Source organism: Lathamus discolor, chromosome 2, assembly GCF_037157495.1.
Source record: "Lathamus discolor isolate bLatDis1 chromosome 2, bLatDis1.hap1, whole genome shotgun sequence".
Classification (NCBI taxonomy): Eukaryota; Metazoa; Chordata; class Aves; order Psittaciformes; family Psittacidae; genus Lathamus; species Lathamus discolor.
In genome coordinates this window covers 106546392-106561639 of record NC_088885.1, presented here as the reverse complement: position 1 = coordinate 106561639, position 15248 = coordinate 106546392, and the positions used below count along the sequence as shown (strand labels likewise).

At 39.6% G+C, this 15248-nt stretch overlaps 1 protein-coding gene across 1 annotated transcript in view; it reads right to left on the bottom strand.

The window, feature by feature from the left end:
• Positions 1–15248, bottom strand: part of PIEZO2 (piezo type mechanosensitive ion channel component 2) — a 297942-nt gene that overhangs the window by 130109 nt on the left and 152585 nt on the right. Inside the window, exon 5 of the mRNA XM_065667981.1 lies at positions 3969–4131. Coding sequence (XP_065524053.1) covers positions 3969–4131 — 163 coding nt within the window. The remainder of the gene's footprint in view (positions 1–3968; positions 4132–15248) is intronic.

Below are 15248 nucleotides of genomic sequence, written 5' to 3'. Positions count from 1 at the left end.
AAAGAGCATGGATAAGAAACAAGCTTGGATGGACAATGCAGTAAGTGCCGTGGAAGGCAGCTGTATTGAAGACTACAACTGTATATTCTGATAAAGATCAATACCTCTTCTAAAGTTTAAGTAGTGCAATCTCAGAAGGATTTCCCTCCCCACCAGTGTCACTTACAATATTAGGCAATTCATCTATAGTCAAAGAAAAAGCTACCTCCTTTCTGATACCTATCAGACTGTATATACACTGCATCTGCATTTTGGCATATAAACCACCATCTGCACCAAATCAAAAATGTCATGCTTTCAGCTGCAGCTGGGAGTTAACTGTTCTTTCTTATTTTCTTCCACCTTTTACACCTTGTGACTGGCATTGTGCTTTTCAGTATTTGCAGTCCGGGCCTGTCTCCAGCTGAATTCACCTGCTTTAAATTTTCTGAGCCCTAATAAAAAAGGCCTGCAGACACATTTGCTCCAAGTGTGCAACCATTTAGGGGTGGTAATGAGTTGGACTGCAGCCTGGTATCTGGCAGACCTTCCTACTTCATGACTCACTGTTAATTAAAACCACACTCTTTGCTTATTCCTGGGATAGCATTACTTACAAATAATTGAGAGTCTCTCACTGCCTTATAGCTTCCTCCCCCCCAGTTTTGCTCTGTAGAATATACTTTTCTGATGGAGATCTGTTTCCCTTAAAGTTGGATGTAGTGTAATGATGAAGGACATCAATTTTTGGATGAATTCTTGTTGTCCTTAATTTGTATTCTGATATTTTTTCTTATTTTGAATTACATCTCATTCCATGAGCAATATGATCCATTGTACTCTACAGCTGGTTTCTGGAGGCGACTGCCATGACAAAATACAGCACATAACTGAGCACCACAAACTGCCACTCATGCAGCAGTGCCCATATAAAAACTGAAATGTGATGGATTCACACAGAACAATGAAAAGGTCACTTTTAGAAGTATTAATTATTTAACAGGTTTTCTTCATAAATTTTGGAAGGAGTAGATAGATTGACCTTTCTTTTATAATTAAGCCTTATAATTAAGTTCCCAAACTATTTCACTCTCACCTGAAGCAAAGAGGTCTGAGAATCGCTAAATGTAAATAATTTCATGCAAAAAGGTAAAGCTGCAAGACAAACTCCAAGGCAAACTCTCTGCTTTTGCCTGGAAGTCACAATGCTGATTTCTTGATTTATAGAGCTATCTGTGGCTAGACATCTGGCAATCTGAAGTCACCTCTCTTATGGCTCTGTTGAGCCAGCTTGAATCAGTTGATGCATTCTTAACAAAATCTCATACCATGAATCTGTGATGCCTGGTAGCAGGAAGTCTCAGAAAAAGCCCTTCAGCTCTGGAACTGGCTTCAGGGCTGGTCTAACAAATGCAGGACTATTTCCCTTGGAGGCACAGTACCAAGCTCAACACTTCTCCTGAAGCGTTTGTTTGTAGGGGAGTTACTGCTGCAGCTCATTATGTGTTTTTTAATTCAATGGAGTTAACAGCATTAGTAGAGAGCTGCACCAACATGCAGACACAGGCATCAGCCAGCTAATGCAGAATTCAAAGAACTGATCACTTACTTAGTTTTCCCTTTTCCAGTGTGCTTTACCAAGGAAGAATTGAGAGTTATCATGGGAAACTCACACAGTTTGGACTCATTTTAGATCATGCCAATATTCTCTCAAATTCAGACACTCAGCTACATGCTCTGCATATGCATTAGGTTCCTTAGAGGCAGTCCTGCCAAATACATATTCCTAGCAGATTCGGCTGCTTCTGCAGCCTCTTCCTAACTAGCAGAAATGATTCCAGGATGTTATGTGCAGACACCTAGAAAGAGAAAGCTGACATCTGGGAAAATGTTGTTTAATAGGTATTTAATTTTCCACTCTCCATTTCACTCCATCTTTAAAAATCAAGCAGGTTATTCTGATGAAGATTCACCATTTCAGCTGTGAAGATCAGAATTCCTTACAGCACTGGGGATCACCTCACATGACAGAAACTAATTTTTTTTTTTAATTTTTTTTTTTTTTAATAAAAAAATAAAATAAAAGCCTGTGACAGAGTTTCGGGTGTCACTAAATCTAAACACAGCTGCTGTATTCACTAACATGTACAGTTAACAGAACATAAATAATGTTTGCTGGGTTTTGATGTGAAGAAATGAAATGTATTTACGCAGATTTCTATTTGCCCAGTTCAATATTTCCTTGCAGTCAAAGTTTTCTCCTTCTCCCCCACACTCTCCCTCTGTGGAATATTCTGGCCCATGTAGTTGCACTGGTGGATTGCCTTGAGGTAGCTAGTCTAAAACCAACCCAATATAAAGCTCTGTGCTATGTAATCACTGTTAGCTTATTTTCCTTTGCATTCCAGGCAAATGACTATTTCACCCTGCCTGGAAGCCAGCACCCATCCTCTCCATGAGACTGAGCTCCCCTCAGACCCAGGCTCCAGGTTCAGGCTCACCTTTGAACCATACAAAAGGTGAGTATCTGAACATCATCATCTAAATTCAGGGGAACTTAAGAATGCACTTTGGTTTTCCTTTGGAGCTTCTGCCATCAGATTACTCCTGTTTTATGCATGTGCATGCTTTCTTTCCAGGAGATCAAGGGCTTCAAAAAATCTGTTAGAGCCCACTTTGGCAAAATGCAACTCTTTTAAGAGAGACCTGCTGAACACAAAGCATGCTAACTGGCCACACTTCTTAATCCTTCAGATGCCTCCCCTTATGTGTACAGACCCAGACTGCAGCCTGCTGCTAAATCCATTTTGCACAGCTCCAACAATAAACATATCTGAAGCTGACAAAACCAGCTTCCGGGAGACACAGCAAAACCTTGTGCACGCTCATCAGACTTAGGCCTACATATCCTCCAATGTGTAGTTAAATCTGTTGTCTTCAGGCAAATCTCAGCTGCCAGGAGAGCCTTTAAGAATTACAACTGCAACTGAGCATGAAGTACAGTCCTGATACCAATCTCTTACCTGCTAAAAACTCAAAGAGCTTCTGGCAATACCACAATCCACACAACATGGCAACATGCAGAGAGGCTTCCCTCCCCACCCAATGACACCAAAATGGGCAGCTTGTCCCCCCAAATACTTTATCCACTTCAAAGTGCAGTTTCTATTTGAAATAAGTTGCAACTGTGTCCCCTAAAAATGGAGTTTTGAGAGTAAAGGAAGAAACATTCTACCCATATAAAAGAAGACAGAAAATGAGACCCAAGGTCCACTAGACATCCTGATCAAAAAGACGTTAAGATTAGTAGTAGGAATTTCTCTGCACCCTGGGGGCTTAATTCCCACTGCAGCTTTTTATATTATAAAATTGTTCCTCTCTTTCTGTGGATTTTTCTGCATTCAGTATCTCTTCTCTTCTTCTTCCCACTACTAAAATACACAACAAACACATCAACACTTCAAGCTAATACATTCCCAAAAATGATCCTCAAGATTATGCAGGATGACCACAGTTTGGTATAACTCCTTCCATGAATGTAATATACAATTTCTCTTCCCTTCTCCTAAGAGTCTTTCTGACAACCACTCAGATGCTGCTGTTATTCTTGGATAGCAACTTTGGAAATATGGATGCTATATAAGAAACTGAGCAATGTATGTAGCAAAATAACCTCAGATTCAACCAACAGCTGTAGTGAAGAAACAACTTGTGATCGACTGTCATGATCATTTCTTAAGTCAGAACGATTTGAAAAATTCAGTAGCACATTTACTACTTTTCATATTCTGCTTTGTTTTCTCAAAATAGTAACAACTGTGGCTTTTCCACTTTAAAAACAATTGTTTAAGTTTCCTGAAAGTACTTCCTGAAAGTTCACTACTTAACACACCCAGTCCATGTAAAACCATTTTGAACGCATCTCAGACAGAAATGCCAAAGCTCACTCTTAGCGAAAAGCCATGCAGATAGAAATGTGTATTTGATACCATTTCCTCATTTTCAAATTGCATGTTGCACTGTGCTGCATCCTCCGTTACTGGCTTCTGAAACATGTTGCGACAGATGAGCCATATTGCCAGACTAGCAATGGACATCCCAATATCCGGTACAAATATTCTGATCACGTTGCCAGCATCTGCTCCTTTCACACTGTATGGGATGAAAAAAACACACACAAAAAGGAAATGTTTGTTATTTCTAATGACATTTTCAACTGGAACAGAAAGTTAGCTTATGGCAAAGAAAAAACAACTAAAACACAGTAATAAGAAAATGTCACAATATGAGAAATACGAAGATAATCAAGGAACTCTAAGCAGACAGATATTTTTGCTCTCCAGAAGTGCAGAATAAGTCATTATTCACTCGGGGCTAACATACAAATATTTTAGTGATACTTAGCATTTTGAATAACCCAATTCTAAATCCATTTTGTAGACAGCAACACAGGAACAGTCTTCAAATTCAACAAAAAAGATTTCAGCTGAGTTCCTAGAAGATCCATGTGTACAAATCACAATCCCTTTACAGGCATCCTTTGCAATGACAACATTTCCACCAAGGTGGCCACGCAAAGTGAAGACAGCATTCATGTCACCCCTAAGTGTGCCCTAATCATTCCTGGCACACAGAGGAATAACCAGAAAGACTGTAATATTTTAATATGGTTTATTATGTTAACCGTTAAAATGTTTTATTCAACCAGACCTTTCAAATACCTTTTTGGGTATTTAAGACTCATATTTTAAGTACAAATATACAAATAGTAATTAAAGTGCTAGGTCCCTGCCAAGAAAACATTTCTCCTTCTCTGAAAGATTTGCAAGGCTGGATGATTTTGTAGATGATGTAGAAAAACCCCTGCACTGCTTTATTGTGCAGATTCAATTGCTTAGGCTGGGAAATATGGCTTCATGGGTTTGGATGTGGTGTCTGAATTTGATTCACCATTAAAATACAGAGCCTAGATTCAGATCTAGTGACACAATGAACAATTTATTAAGCTGCTACATACAAGCTGAACTTGTAACTATTAATGAGAAGATATAACATTAATTATTTGAAAGCACATTATATACCTGCAAATCTTGACATTAACACATTTTAAGTATGCAGCTCAGATTTGAATTTTACTTTAATTTTATTTAAATTTTTTATAGGGCTTTATGTCCATAATCAGTTCTCAGAACAGGTGAGGCATCTGTATTGCCCCTTGCACACAGGTGAGTATGCTAGACTAGCTCTTCATAGCATAAACTGGTAGAAAACCTTGATAGGTTGTTTTATAGATGCAGAAGAAAAGATCACCTCTGGCTTTTCTTTATGGTAACACTAGCAGTTTTGAAGCCTAAAAAAAATCTATTTATGAAGGACTTACCTGCAATTGCTGTGATTAACTGCAGATTGAGAGTATTTAAAGTCTCTTATGTGGTTACCATAGAACCACTGTCAGGAATCTTGCTGGCCTGCTCATTTGTCCAAGATCAAATCCTACATTTACATCACTGCTGCTGAGCCAGCTTTTCCACCGCTGTATAACTTGCAAAGTAGCGCATGCCCAAAGTACGAACCAGGTAAGTGACCATGGCAGAGGCTTAGAAGTAGATGATCTTTAAGATCTCTTCCATTCCACCTCTCCCAAACAATTCTGTGATTCTGTTTCCTAGTTTTAATGTTTGTTTCAACAGGTACAAACAGGAACAATCACAACTTCCAGTACAATTGCAGGAAGCAGTGAGCAATATGCACCTGTGTGAAATACTGTCCGGTAGTACGGCTATGAAATGAACCCAAAGTACGGCTGAATTAGTTCAAAACATGAGAGGGAAAATTAAACCTCTAGTTCTTCTTGTTCCCATGCTCAGACACAGAGAATAAAACAAGGTGCTGCCTAAGGAAAACAACTTAAGCTTTGATGTTGCAGCTTCTTGTAAAAGAAAGACATTGCAATTATGCAACCAGATAACTTTCTCCTCTGATGCTCTTTGCTGTTACAGATTAACCCTGAATGGTCATGCACTATACAGCAGCTGAGTAGCTTGAAAATGTTTTGTTAATGGCTTCAAGTTATATTGAAGCAGAGAAAAAAACCCACACAACTCATTGAAAAGCTTGCAAAAGAGTTAGACAGCAAAGTCCTTGCTGGAATTCTTGCATGTTTCTTGTGCTGGGGCTTCAAACAAAGCATGCTGTAGAGCCAACTGCCATGACAGCAAAGCCAATCTGTTTAACTTTATAGAAAACACAGGCTTGACGTGTGTCAGTTCAGTTTGCAGTACTGCAGCCCATACTGTCACTGAAGATTAGCTAGTCAAGGCACTGAGTCTGCCCTTAATCCTTTAGCAGAAAGCAGTGAAAAGTACACGTTTAATGAACCTAATGCCTAACAAGGTTTCACAATAACGAATTAGTTTCATTCATCCTGACTGTTATGCTGAAACCTGCCTTTTAAAGCAGTTTTACTAAATAAGTGGCAACAAAACCTGAATTCTTGATTCCGAAAGTATTACTCAGGTATTTTTTAGAAAGAGTTGTGAAAAAACCCTGAATCCAGTATTAGTTAGTGTAAGAACAGTATATATTTACTAGGCTCATATTGAAAAATGGATCAGATTACTTCTATGCAATACCCTGTAAGTGCGCTTTTTCTGTACACAGTTACGGAGTCCCACCTAAAATTAATTTTGCATCACTTCTGAACTTAAAGCACAAGTCTTTCAGATCCAACCACTCACACACAAACAATTTCAGAGGTGGTAGCCTTCAAATACCAGTGCTTCTTAGTTGCACCAGCTTCTCCTTCCTCACACTGTACTCCTGTGGAGCCACGCTGGGTCTTCCTTCACATATCCCACTCCTCAGAACAAGGAGAGACCCCTGTGGGAGCACTGCCTCTATAGAGGATCATATTTCTTTCCAAACCAAATTCTTCTGATCTTTCAAAATAAATAATTTAGCATGTTGTTGTGAAAGATGTGCTGTACAGTTCAGGCTAGCAATAGAAACCACAGAGCAGGGAAAAATTCTGCACACGAATAGTTTATCCACCAAAACCAGACACAAATGTATGCTGTCCTTGTCTCCCCATGAAAAGGAAAACAAATCGACCTCAGTGTGATAATTAAAAAGGAAACAAAAGATCACTTGAAAATAGGAAATGTATATTCTTCTGCAAAGCAGAATAATAAACTGCTTCATTTGACCCCAAGCAATTTGCTCCTCAGTTTCTCACAGCAACAGCTAAAACAAAAATCAGTTATTCCCACTTGTTATCTCTGGCAGTACAAAAAAGAATGGTAAATACTGCAACCATTCCACAAACATTTCACACTTTATTTGCGCGTTCACACATGGTCATATTTTGCATTTGATAACAGTCTGTGCATTGTGCTCTTTGCTCCAAAGGAGGCTCTCTAACGACAAAGTTAAAACAGGAAACCTATTCAGATCTCTGAAAGAAACAGCTTTTTTTAATCCCGGCAAGAATCACTGTACAGTGAACTGCTCATAGCCTTTGATCCACTAGTGCAGCATCATTTATTCACCTAAACTAAGTAACATACCTACAGGGCAAATTTAATTGTAATAGGTATCTCTTATTGAAGCCTATAATAACTCAGCCAGAAACGTTCTGAAATATAATTACAGCAAATGGCAGAAGAAAGAAAAGTTTTTCACCCTCTTCTGTTCTTTCTTACAGGATAAGGAAGAAAACAGGACAACCCACCACCCCCTCCTTTCTAGACTAACCACTTCTAATCAATTAGAATTATTCATCTTTTATTGAATACACGAAGTTTTAGTGAACACTGAAGTGTTAATACTGCCTTACCTGGCCTGATTTAATTTCTTTATAATGGCAGACACATTACTCTCCTCCTTATTCCTTACAGAATAAAACCAGAAAAGCGGCAGAGCTATTAGAACTCAAATTACTTCAATAGAAAAAAAGAAAGTAAAATATATAGTAACACATCTGTAAAGCAATATGCAGAATAATATATAAAATGTGCCACATATAGGATGAAAAACAATGGTCTTTGAACTCTAAGTATTTAATATTCTGTTGCAAACAGAAAGAAAACTGGGTAAAAAAACCCAACCGGCCTTTCTTAAACAGAAGCCAAATTAATTCAGCATCAGCAAAAGATCACAACGTTAAGTTTATGTTAAATGATAAATCAGACAATGCCTCCAGATTGAAAATCCTGGTTTTATAGTGAATACTGGGTAAACAAAGTATTTCAAACTTCAATTTTATCATAGTTTCAAAAATTTCTCATACACCTTGTTCACTGCATACGATACCATCTTTTCTTCTCTCCCCCCAGGAGTTTTCTGTAGCACCTGTTTACTTTCTAATTAATTGATTTAATGAAACTGCAATTAGGTAACACTGTACTAAAGTTTACAGGTGATAAACTAAGGAAGAGGTGCATAGATGCTAACACTTTCCTCTCATCTTGTTTGGTCCATGTGAAACATTTGATATTTCCAAGTCAATCTATTATTTCAGAGTGATTTGTGTATCACTGTAGATATTTACAGCACAGTTCATGGGCTTCATCAGCAACTGTAGTCACTTGTATTGGAGACAAATCAGACCAAAGAATCATAAGCATGGGCCCCTGGAAATGTGGACTGGCAGTATCACACAGGTGCTATGAATGATTCCTTCATTCATCACTAGTATCCTCTCTATGATCCAAAAAGAGTGGAAACTTTGAGGGTATCAAAGGGCAGAAACCAGACTGCCTTGGAGATGTGCTTGCTGATCCTTACTGTTGGGTCTTGGAGATGGCTGCTGAGCACTGTTAGGTCTGCCTTTAGTCCTTTCCTTACCTCATGCTCACTCACAAATTGAAAATAAATTACATTGTCAAAAATAACATACAAACTTTATAATATCAGTATCTACAGGACTGCGCATGATCGCTCTTAATCTTGCACTGCTTTAATGTGACTGTCCTATCGGTTTATGCAGACCATGCCACCTCTTTTACGCCAAATACCTGAAGTTGCACTTTGTGAGAATTTTGGTCATGCAAAGTAAAAGAGTGGGAGGAAGAGAAAAGCAAAAATGCATAGAAAACTACTTATAAAAATATTTAGCATGCACTGACCTACCCAACATACAAGTTCAAAGAGCTCCTGAAGTATTTGTAAAATCTTAATCACCACTTACAAACAAGGTCTGCATGAATTCAAAACCCAAAAGTACATTTTGCTTTCTTAGGAAAGACACCTTGAAATGAAGAACACTTTCTATATTGCAAAAGTGCTTAACCATGAATTAACCAAACATTTGCTTTCCAAACACTGCTATGCAGAGAGAGAGCAGCTATTTGAAACTCAATGCACATTGCCAAGTTTTTGGCACTTCATTGCTTGCATAAAACATTCAACATTAAGAAATTACGGATATGTGCAACATGTAAAACACTGGTTCTTTTTTAAAGCACCCACTGTTTCTTGTTGTTCACTGATCTTCTAATAAAGGACAAATTCCAGCTTGCCTAGGGCAGCATACAGAAGACGTAAAATTCAGCTGGGAATTTGCAGCTATCACGCAAAGTGCTCAGCTGCACTACTGCCAGACTCGTGACAGTACAACATCCAGCTCTCTTTGCCCGCGTCCCCCAGCTCCAGATGTGGAGCAGGACTGATGTTGCACAGCCAAGAGGAAGTGAGCACATTCCCCTCCACACCCATGGTGCTGTGCATGCCAGCCCACAGTGCTGTGGAAATGACAAGTCCATCCACAGCACAAATTATTTCAGGTCAAAATGGGAATGTGATCCTAGATGGAGCAGAGCCAAGAGAGCAGAACAGACCTAAGGACACCTTAGCTGTAGGTACATTTTGGTCTGAAATCTTCGAAAAGTCTTTTCATTGCGAGTATGTATGTAGACTTTTCACTTGCTTCTCCCTTACATACACATTGTATAGGGATTTCGCTAAAGAACTAATTCAGTATTCACTGATCACTGCAAGACAGTCACAGTTAAATCTGACCATAATGCTCATAAATACTTGGTGACTGACGGCAAAGTGTTTACATAAAGGCATACAGATATCCATATGTTCCACAATATCCCTGACTAAGAGAAAGTGCTGAAAAGACTGAAGCAAGCTGACAATCAGTAATTATTTCAAAACATATTTGCTCTCTGCAGCTTTCGCTGGTTATCACATGAACAGATCATCATTTCAAACTACTTTTTATTTCGTTCTATAGCCAGCATATAATATAATCACAGAAAGTAAAAGACATGTATAGATTTTCCAGCCAGCTGCAGATGAGGAGGGAATAGTATTTCCCCCAATTATAGAGAGTGACATTGTAAATTACTGTTATTTTACAAAGCCAGATTACCCTCAATACAGTATAAAGGCCCACAGGCACTAAGAAATGCCACAGTTCAAGCTGGAGTGCCCGTTGCACCCCGGTGAGTGCATGGGGGAACTCTCCATACCCTATTCCTAATTCAAAACTAGACAAGTGCTACATTTGCAGTGATGGGATCATTCACCAAGACCCTCAGCTCTTCACCATGAAACATTTCCCAATCTACCCTGCCTGCCTTGAACATGACAATCCTTCATTTCTCAGCATCAAGCAGGACATGACAAAGCAACGTCTAAACTTCCCCACCATCATCTGCTTGAAAATCCCAGTGGTTTAGAGGCAAAAGCACATAGGCATTGCAGGAAGCAGACTCCAGCCAAGAGGGGTGTCTGGGCAACATCCCCCCTCACTCCCCAGCTGATTTCCTCTAAAAGTGGCCAAAAGAAACATCCTATTTACCCTTCATGCACATTGTTTAATTCCACAGTATCAAGTTGAAAGAGTGGTAGAAATCAGCGTCAAGCTAAATGTCCCAACATCCTGAGATACTGCTTTTTGTTTTTCTGTAAATGGAGCATACGATACAATTCCTGGGTGGCAAACACCCCTCGTACATGTGGGAGGGGAGAGGACTAGTTCCCTGCATGGCCTAAGGCTAGCTGCTCAACAGCTGGGATGTGGGGCCACCAAAACCTCCCTCACGTGTGGAGGCAACTATGGTTGTGTTTTGCCAGTGCAGGAGACTCTTACTTTGCCTGAGCATTGAAAAGGACAGGTCTGCACACATCCAAATAGCGCAAAAAAGGAGCTGAAGTTGAGTGCCCCTGCTTTTACCTCCAAGCTGGGTGCCCTGTCTTCAGCACACTGCAGCAGGCTGGTCAGCTGCTGTACGTGGTATTCTAGTACTCCACTGGCCACAGGCCTCCTTGTGTTGCATGTGCCAATTGCTATTTGGAGATCTCACATGATTTATTCATGAACAAAACCCAGCAAAACCAAAACAAAAAACAAAGCCAAACCGTGAAGCATGTGTCCTAGAGAGTTTTTGGATACTAATTGCAATGCTGATTGCTCTCCAGATTAAAACAAAGACTGGCTCACATTCTGCTGCTGGTGGGTTTACCACTGTATTGCTCCCAGCTACCACTGTACTGCAGGAGGCTGAGCTGTGCCAAGAAAAACACTGACAACAGTCTCCACTCAAGTGCTCAAACAACGCAAGTCATAAAATAGCTTCTATCAGACGTTTGTTTCCTTAGAATCCCTAGGTTAAATGGCATGAGAAAAGTTAGGTGAAATTAATTTAGCTGAAAAGAAAATAAGCACAGGGGGTGGCAGGAAATGAGCAGCCTGAAAACCTAATGCAAACAGTTGGATAAATAAGATTCCTCCTGAATGGAGATGACTTCTGAGAGGATCTTATGTCATTGCTGAGGCAGCCCAGACCATCAGATCAACATGAAACATGAGATGCTTCAGAGGGCAAGGATTTTAAATGGAAATTATACAATTGTCCAAGCACAGGAAAAATTTCTCCTCACCTGTAATTAGCAAGGAAAATATACCTGAAGTACAAAATCTAGCAGTAGCTATGAAGCCTCCGTTAGAGATTGCTCTGCCATCACTTCCCCTTCCTTCAATTTTGGGACACTCCCTTACTTGTCACAGCATCTATTAATCTGTAGGCACCTAAACGGCATGAGGTTGCTCTTCTTTTTTGCAAAGTAATGCTGTTAGGAAGGACATAGAGTAATAACCATGTAGTTGTCAGCTTTTGGTTTCAATGTGGTAGAAATTGGTTATTTTCTCATTAAATTACTAAAAATATCTATGTTCAACTTTAAGCTTCATTCCTCTTTAATATCATTGGATTGCTGACTGCATTTGTGCTGCAGTTATTAGCAGAAAGTAAATTTACCAATCTGATTTACATCCCCGTGCCTCACAATCTCTTATTTGTCTCCCCAGTTTTATCTAAGGACCACCTGCGAACATCATTAAGTTGTTTTTGTTTTTTAACCACTGGTGTCACATAAAAAAAAGAATAAAAGCTGCCACCATGGGATTTGGGAATTCTCCTGTCATAATAATTCTCCTATCATATACAGCCAGTGTAACACTTGTGGAGGGCACTGGCAGAGAACTATCAGGATGAAAGTGGTGCTCTGGTAACATGCTAGATTGAATCACCCCCTTCCACAGCTCCCTCTCTTGAAAGTCTAGCCCTCCTACTAGAACAGAACAAACCGGAAGTATTTCAGTTGCAAAGGATGTACAACGAAGTTGGAAGGGGCGCAACAATGATCACTAATCCAACTGTCTGATCACTTTAGGGCTGATCATGGCATTGTCTTAAAAACGGACTACTTGGGACAATGATCACCTCCCTAGGAATCCTGTTCCAGTGTTTGACCAACCTCTTGGTCAAAATGCTTCCGAAAGTTCAGTCTGAACCTCCCCTGATGCAGCTTTCAACCATTCCCACACATCTTATCACTGGATCCCAGGCAGAAGAGATCAGCACCTCCCTTTCCACAGCCCTCCTCTGGAAGCTGTAGAGAGCAATGAGGTCACCCCTCAATCTCATTTTCTCCAAACTAGACAAGCCCAAAGCTCTAAGCTGCTCCTCACACGACATTCCCTCGAGTCCTTTCATCAGCTTTGTTGCCGTCCTCTGGACGCATTCAAAGACCTTCATGTCCTTAAACTGTGGGTCCCAGAACTGCATGCAGCACTCAAGGTGAGGCTGCACCAATAATACAGCAGGAAATACTAGATGCACCAGGGTCTCTTACTTTTTTTCTAAAAGCGTTGATTTTAATTATTGTCATCTTCCTGCCACAGACTTCAACACCTTAAAAATAATCCAGTTTTGACCTATGAGGTTTCAGATTTCTCACTCAACATTCTAACAAGAGGAATCACCCTCTTTCTGCTCACTAATTAAAACTGTCCTTAAGTGTTCATGTTATTAATATTCTATATTAAGCTGAATGGAAATCAGTGTCTTGCAAATGTGCACAAAATTGAAGCATGTGCCATGTGAAGCTGCCAAGTTATTGCCTGTACTGTTCCTAATGAGTGAGGGGTGGGAATGGCATAAAAAGCCTCTCTGACTACTTCTACTGGAATTTTACTGGTCACTTCTGCAAAACATCAGTATTGCCAGAGTAAGTCCCAGATCAGAGACAGGACTGAAGGACCAGCTGGAGGCAAGGATCGGGCCTATGAGCATGATTTTGCAAAGGAATGTGGCAGGGTATGTGTTATTTCCAACTCAGGAACTTCTCTCCAAAGATCCTCTCCAGGAACCTTTACCTAGAATACAGACTTGAAGAAAGCAAGATAAAAAAATCATAATGATGCTGCATAATGATCTACATTAGGGACTGTAGTGATAGGACAAGGGGTAATGGGTTAAAACTTAAACAGGGGAAGTTTAGATTGGATAGAAAGAGGAAGTTCTTTACTGTGAGGGTGGTGAGGCACTGGAATGGGTTGCCCAGGGAAGTTGTGAATGCTCCATCCCTGGCAGTGTTCAAGGTCGGGTTGAACAGAGCCTTGGGTGACATGGTTTAGTGTGAGGTGTCCCTGCCTACGGCAGGGGGGTTGGAACTGGATGATCTTAAGGTCCTTTCCAACCCTAACTGTTCTATGATTCTATGATTCTATGCTGTCTGCGATTAACAAAGCTGAATCTCTCACTTTAGATTCCTAAAGAACTGTTTCCCCAAAACACAAGGCATACCAGAAACAGTGAAAAGTGATGATAGACTATGATGAAGTTTCAGAGACTTCATTAAAAGTTAATAGAGATCTTTGTCTTTCAATGTTTTATTTTCTCTTGGACAGTAATGAGTAGGAGGATAAAGTTTCTTTGCTCACTCATTTTGCCATGGAAAGAGAGAGCCAGATGATCAGCTGATACCAATTATAAATTATTGGTCAAGATTACAGAAGGAAATGAAATATGGGGGCAGACCGATCTGATTTCTACCAACACTGAACTGCAGCAGATGTGAGCATCAAGTCCTGCATCTTTTCTTTCCTCCCACATGTCTTTTTCTTCTCTGAATGGTAGCCCAGGAAGGGAAATCTTGGCTCCTCAGTACGTTCGCATAATTCATCCACATTTCACAATAACAGTATATATTCCTTTGTGTTCCTACAGTGCGCAGAGGCCACATGAGCTCCCACTGAAATGGGGGTGTTAACCTCTGCTCCATTTTTCTCATCGTATGCATATGGGAAAGACTATTTACTGGCTGCCTGGAAGAGTCAGTACAGAACATTCAGTCATGTCAAAAAAATGGGAAAAACCCTATGCTATCAAGCTGTCTTCCAGAGTTACATTATTTTTTCAACACAAATCTTACTTTCAGAAATAAAGAAACCTCACTCACTTTCTCAGTTTCATTCTGATTTATTATTCACCAGTTTACACTGTTGCACATTAGCTCACCATTTGCCTAGAGTATTTAATAATAACCTTCAATTTCTATATAAGGCATATTAAAATTTTCTTGTTCATTCAGCTACTTGATGCATACATAAAAGGCCTTCATATACCTGATATTATTTCTCTTAGTTTCCTAGTCACTCTGAGCATTTCCAGAGCTCTCAAATAGAGGAGTATTTGACCACACTTTGGATGTATTTTAGGACTTGTGGACTAATCATTTTTTTTACTTAAAAAAACCAGGTTTTTACTTAAGAATCTTCATTAGCTGGAAGAAAATTATTAAATGAATATGAAATAAATACAATTACAGAATCCACAAATACATTCCTTCACCTTTGAATTATATCAGGCTTTATTTTCGTATCACTGTGTGACTTTTATCCTTGGCTTTTGCATTCCTCTGTTTTATTCTCTTCACTGATGAGTTTTTAATTTAAAAGTTACAGCTGATTTGAC